The sequence below is a fragment of the Bidens hawaiensis genome, unplaced genomic scaffold (assembly GCF_021521415.1).
Source record: "Bidens hawaiensis isolate Kalapana, Puna unplaced genomic scaffold, B.hawaiensis_p1.1 tig00010132_1, whole genome shotgun sequence".
In the NCBI taxonomy this organism is placed as follows: domain Eukaryota; kingdom Viridiplantae; phylum Streptophyta; class Magnoliopsida; order Asterales; family Asteraceae; genus Bidens; species Bidens hawaiensis.
In genome coordinates this window covers 463,161-469,811 of record NW_027491767.1, presented here as the reverse complement: position 1 = coordinate 469,811, position 6,651 = coordinate 463,161, and the positions used below count along the sequence as shown (strand labels likewise).

At 35.1% G+C, this 6,651-nt stretch overlaps 1 protein-coding gene across 1 annotated transcript; it reads left to right on the top strand.

Annotated features, from left to right (window-relative positions):
* The first annotated feature begins 1,033 nt into the window (after positions 1 to 1,033).
* On the top strand, positions 1,034 to 6,148 carry LOC143534347 (uncharacterized). Its single transcript, XM_077028854.1, has 5 exons — positions 1,034 to 1,165; positions 2,471 to 2,623; positions 3,435 to 3,691; positions 3,772 to 4,817; positions 4,901 to 6,148. Exons 2-5 carry the CDS (start codon positions 2,484 to 2,486, stop codon positions 6,146 to 6,148), a joined length of 2,691 nt encoding a protein of 896 aa, XP_076884969.1. The 5' UTR covers positions 1,034 to 1,165; positions 2,471 to 2,483.
* The last annotated feature ends 503 nt before the right edge of the window (positions 6,149 to 6,651 follow it).

The window sequence follows — 6,651 nt, the reverse complement described above, 5'->3', positions numbered from 1 at the left end:
ACTCTTCAAAGTTATTGAATGCAAGTATCAAATTATATGTCTTACACAATCACTAACCCTTGTTATTGAACCTAAAATGTAACATCCATTCCTTGATCTTACTAGTTTCAAAATATGTGAGAATCTGTACTCACCGCCTAATTTTATAAAAGGGATATCATACCATTAGACCAATTTTAAATATCAATAATTAATACTTAACTTTTACGACTTTAATTTTTTGCTTTTTATCAATTCATTACAAAAAAAACGTATCAACGCATTAATGAATAATTATATAACTAATTAATTTTTTAACAAATATCAGACCCCGATTATTTTAATTATTCCTCCAGCTTTTAACAGTTTTCCATTATACCCGATCTGCCCACCTACCAAAAACTCTAAAAAAAATAAAAGCAGTTGAAGTATATAACTATCGCACGCGCATTCTAAAAACCGTGAAATACAACTACCAATAAAAAAAATTCAATTGTGAATGTATTTCATTATTTAACATAAATGCCTCCTCTTTCATTTCAATAATCAATACTTAATATATTTACATATTTACAATCTCTAATATTTTGCATAAAAATGTATCAACTTATTAATTAAATAAAAAAAATTAAAAAAAAAACGTAGTTACCACAACAATAATCAAACCCTAATTCACTTAATAGTTAATACTTCTCCCCTAACAATCCTCCATTATACCGGTTTTACCCTTCACAAAAATCTAAAACCAACAATATCGGTTTCACCATCAATACATTAAAAAAATTAATAAAGCCTGTAACTCTATAACCATTAAACACTCATTCTATAGACCGTGTGACCCACGCACTAATCATATTAAAGATAAGTGCTTGGGCTTTTTTGGACTATCCGACAAGACTAATGACAAAACATGTCTCGTGCGCGTGGAGTCAATTAGGGTTTAACATAAATGATATATACATATACACCCACCCACCACTCACTATATATACATACATATATATCTGTTTGTTATTATTATTCTTGTTATTATTATTACTCTCTAGAAACCCACACACACACACTTTCATATTCTCTCACTTGATTTTTATGCTTTCTCTCTCTACATTTCGTGGAAACCTAAAGTGTGACGACTAGGGTTTTCGGAACATTCGCGGGCTTAATACTCAACACCCATTTCAAATCGGTAAGTAAAGCTTCGATTTTTATCATCGTTATACAATTCTTGATCTAATGAATCTTGTTTTATTCATTTTCGTTGAGTATTGAAGAAACTGGTTGGTTTCAGATCTGGGTTTGCTTTTGTTTGTTATTATTATTATGTTTATGATCTGGGTCTTCAGTTTATGATAATGGGTTTCTGTTATTATTATTGTTATTATTATTAGTTTTGTTTATGTGTTGTTATGGATTTGACTGGTGTGTTGTTGTAAACCTAAATCGGTTGTGAATTTGGGGTTAATTGGATGGGTTTGAATTTGGGGTTTTCTTGAAAACTGTACAGGTTTTATTATTATTATAATTTATTATTATTTTTATTTATTTTTTTGTGTTTTTTATTTTTTTACTTTTTTTAGTGGGTGCGGCTGGGTATAAAGAAAACCCTAATTGTTGGGTTGACTTGTTGACTTTTTTCTTCTAGCTTACTATATACTAGGGTTTGTTTATGTGTATCAGTTTATGACTTTATGTTAATATTTATGTTTATTTATTTGTTTAATAAAATAAAATTAAATTTTTATGTTGAATTTTGTGAATCTTTATGATATAGTTTCCTTATCTAATAGGGTTACAAAAAAATGTATGCTTTATAGGTGTTATTGTTGTTCTACACGTGATAGGATCAGTAGGATTAATGTTGCACTCTTATTATTATTATTATTATTATTATTATTATTATATTTCTATTTATTTTTGTTTCTATAGTGTATGTATGTATGTACCTGCAGCTGTTTAGTGAAATTTAGTTTGAGTCTATTAACTGATTTTTATTATGTTTAAGATACTGTTTATAAGTTTGTGTGTTCACATTGAGTTTGCATATTATGAAGTTACTTTAAGCATATATACATGAAGTGTATGATGAATAAATGATGTGATTTTTTGTGTTAAGTAATTAAGTTTATGAGTTTATGTTTCTTGATTTGTTAAAAAGGTAAGATTTTTATTTTGGTATCTGCTTATTATTGTCTTCCAACAGTCATGTCACAGTGTTTTAATTAGTTTTTTTTATCTGTTTGTTCCTATACATCTATATGCTATATGTGACTGATGGTTAATTTTAGCTGTGACCACAGTGTAGTGTCTATATGCATGGCTCTAGTTTTACTTCTGATTTTTTAGGCTGGTCCTTTGTTACGCAATTTTTCATGCATGTTTTTTTTCAAAGATTAAGTCCGTTGTTTGTAATCATATGCTATTATGTTTTGATTTATATTTATTATAACTTTTGTTAACATTTAACTAAACATGTATGTTTCTCTTGTCACAGTAATATTTTAGTCATGAACGGAAATGACGAGAGGGGCATTGTCCCAGCGTTTAACTCCAGCTACTCAACTGTTAAGATCGATTCCTTGTGCATCAAGCTTGGTATTAGGAAGGAGAAGGAAGATGTCTCAAAGTGTAGCCATTTTTCAATACGGTAAGGTTTAGTGTTTCGGTTCTTATTGCATGTTATGAAGTAGATTAATTGTTGGTGTTAATATTCGATTAACTATCTTTATTGTTGCATTTGCTTTGTTTAAAAGTTTATTGAGTAGACATTTTATTGTGAATGGAATTAGAATATCAACAAGTTATAAGGCTGCAATAAGTTATTCTTAAGGCATGTTTTTAGAGATGTTGATAATAAATGTTTTTTTTTATGCTTTATTTTGTATGTTATACATTGTTATCTATTTTGATAGAAATAGTTTTTCCACAATTACTAGCTAGTTAGTGATATGCTCAAGGTTGAATGGTTTCTTGAGTAGACATTTTATTGTGAATGAAATTATAATATCAACAAGTTATAAGGTTGCTGTAAGTAATGTCTTTAAGACGTAATATTCACGCATGTTTTGGAGATTTTGATAACAAATGTTTACTTTTATGTTTTTTTATGCATGTGAGACAATATTGTTAACGATAGAAATTAAATACTCTTCGCACAATCACTAGCTAGCTAGCTAGTTATATTCGTTTGTTTATCTATAATAATTTGAATATGTTTGCTTGATGTGAATTCGTACTTGTTTTACCATGCAAGAATTTTATTTTATAAATGCTTCTAGTAAACTGTCTATGATCCTTTAGGTTCTTGCAAATAGCATATATGTTATTATTTATTTTTTGAATTTTATTTAGTTTCGGGCTTAATGTTATATCTATTCAACTGTCTATTTCCATTTCTTTAGTATGCGTATATAAGATTATCTAACTGTCTATTTGACCTTTATATTTGGTCAATGCAGAGGTTATGTTGCTGGAATGCGTGAAAGGGCTAACAGTAGCGTGTTACCTTTCACTGAACTGCCACCGATGGAAGTCCCAAACTTTAGATATTGGCGTTGCGAAAAGTGTTTGCAGAATAATAATGAAGCTGCAAATGCCTCAACTGAGACTGCTTTAATCTCAGTTGATCACTATGCATTCTCACCTCCTGCTTGGCCGCATCCTCGACAAGATATATACCGAGTGCCATTTGTTCCTTTCGGTGAGGGCACTTCAGGTAATTTACATTTCAACAAGTCTTAATTTTAACTTTTAAATTTTAAATCTACCATGGTTTTAATTAATACTTTTTAATAGGTAGTAGAGCTGTTGATGATGCCATGGTTGTTGACTTAGAAGCTGATGAAAGTCAAACTTCTGAAGAATTGACCGATCGAGTCAACGTTCCTCAAGAACCGACTAGACCTTGTATAACCGACAGTACTGCTGGTAAACTAGTGATCAATGAGTTGATAGATCACGAGAATTCCCAAGGCAACGAGACCATAAGTCAACCTCTTGAACCTGGTCAAGAGATCGATAATTACCAAAACGGACATCCAAAACGAAAGACTCGAAAAGTCCGTTTACTGAAGGAATTATTATGTGGAAATACCGAAAATCAGCAACCGAAGAACAACTTGCCTTCATCGCCTCCTCGGATTAAACAAAAAACGCTGCATGATCATGACAATGATAACGATCAACATCACGATGATGATGATCGTCGTGATCCTAAAAGGTCAAAGTCTTCAAAGGCGGTTGCGGTTCCGGTTCCAGAAACCAACGTGACGGAACCTTCTAGAAATCCGGGAGGCCGTGAGTTTGAAGAAAGCATTAACAGATACGAGTGGAACAAAACCGGGGCGCAGAGGAGTTCAGTTCACGGGAGAATTGGAAGTGATCCAATGACAGCTTGGCGGTCAATATTCAGTGATATGGGAAGGACCGAAAACCGGACTCCTCTTATTTATAGCACACCGAGAAGCAGAGCAACAGAACCGTACCCGAACTTCATGAACTCGCTAAAGTCAGACAAGAGAGTCAGCGCTTCAAAGAAGATACCACCGAGCAACCCGACTAAAAGTAAGTTTTTTGTTGAGGATTCAAGGAGGATGCAGGATGATAGTCGGGCCAGTGCAGGTACGGGGCTTGGGCTTGATCTTTCTCTAAATCATGACCCGCAATCCAACCTTCGGTCTCAACTTTCCGCTCTGAACCGCCCGTCGAACCAAGATTTCAGCAGAAAGCCCGGTTTTTTCTCGGCAGAAGCGAGTAACTCTCCGCCTAGGATTCAACCAGATTCGATGAGGTTGTTGGATAGACCAGTTTCGTATGGCGGTTGCTCGGGGCATCAGAAACTGGTACTGTTATATTTAATTTTGCGCTTAACGTTATTAGTTGTTATGCGATAATGATTAATCTTGTGTTTGTTGTTATTTTATAGGATTTTTCGGATCCATACAAGAGGAACAATACTGGAGTTGGAGGGTACTCTGAATTCACAAGGCCTAATAATAATAATAATCATCAAAGACAAGAAAATATGTTTTCGATCGGGAGATCGGATGAACGTGAAGTAATCGAGCTTATGGCGAGAAATCAATTCGAGAGGAGTTTATCTGAAGCTAACAAGAACGGGAGTTTTCGCAAACCTATGAACGGACAAATGACACCTTCGCATCCTGAATATCTCAACATGATAAGACCGAGCGAGAACGTGAGTCCCATGAGAAGTCCACCTCGCGGATTCTTCCATCAAGACCGAGTTTCGAATTTCACAATGAATCAGAAGAAGCCGTTTAATGGCGTTTGGATGTCGGATGCGGGCCCTCAGAGACGCTATGAATATGATTATGATTCGCGTTATCATTATGCGTTGAATGGGAACGGTAAAAGGCCTCAAACTCATCTTTATAGTCCGAATAATATGAAGGTGCTCGAAGGTTTGAATAAGTACAACAGCGGTGCCGGTACGCGTCAGCATGAAGCAGGCGGTATGCCGTTTGGTCAGGCGTATGCAAAGTACTCGGAAAAAGATAAGGGTAAGAACATGATTAATTTGGATCTAAATCTTGTGGCTGAAGAGCAAAACAATTTTGAATCTTTGGATGTGAACCGAAACCGTATGTCTTCGTTTGATTCTTCGTATTCAAACGAAGCCATACCCGCAATGCAGCTGCTAAGCTTAATGGATGCAGGGAAGTTAAGCCATCAACCTTTCAGTTTGACCGGTCAAACAAGCGTAACGAAACCGAAACCGAGACCAAATTCTTCTTGCTTTAGTCACGGCGGCTCAACCGTGACCGAAAGAATTAGCCCATTCGGCAATCCAATTGGAACCTCGCATACTAGCGTGCTTCGACCCAGTCAAAACGCTAATTTGACCGCCTCTATTCATGGTCAACAAGTTTTTCATGGGTCAAGAGGTGCGTCGTTGGCTCCGGGCGGCTTCCAACCGGTGGATTCAGTTGTGTTTCCTTTCCCGTGGCAGGCGAGTGAAGGCCGAAGCACAATAGTTAACCGCGCGCTTGGATCGAGGCTTGACCCGGTCAACACTGACGTATGCGTTTTGAACCAGAACCCCGCAGATATCAGTTCGCCTGGACCGGACAACCCTTGGATGATAAACACTGAGGATCTGGTGCGCAAGGGTGAGAGTTCTCGTAGTCAAATAGTCAAAAGGAAGCCGTGAAGCCTTCGTTTTGAGATAATATTAAAGACGATATCAATAATAAGTAACAGTGGATAAGGATAATCTTGTTAATGCATCTTTAAAGTTTTAGCTAAAGTAAGTCGAGTTATGATCGCCCGTTATCAGAGACAGGTATGGTTTTGCTTATTAGTAGTATATTCTGTCAGCTGGATATATTTATGTTATAGCTTATAGAGGTGTTTTTATCTTTTTAGACATGAATTGTGGTTTTTGGTTTTTGGGTTTTTAGACAATGTTGTTTGTTGTTTTATTTTATTTTATATACTCATGGTTTGGAGTTTGAGATATTGCTCTGTTGTTTATGATCTGTTTGAATTTGTGACAAAAAAATGTGGCATGTTTATAAAAAAACTTGATAAAAAAGGGTGCAGCTGATCGATTTAAAAAAAAAAAATATAGTTCATGTTTGAATTTACGGCGAGTTTTAAGCAGATAAGCGGAAAGTGTTTGGATGATACAGTTGCTGATAGTCATCTGCATAC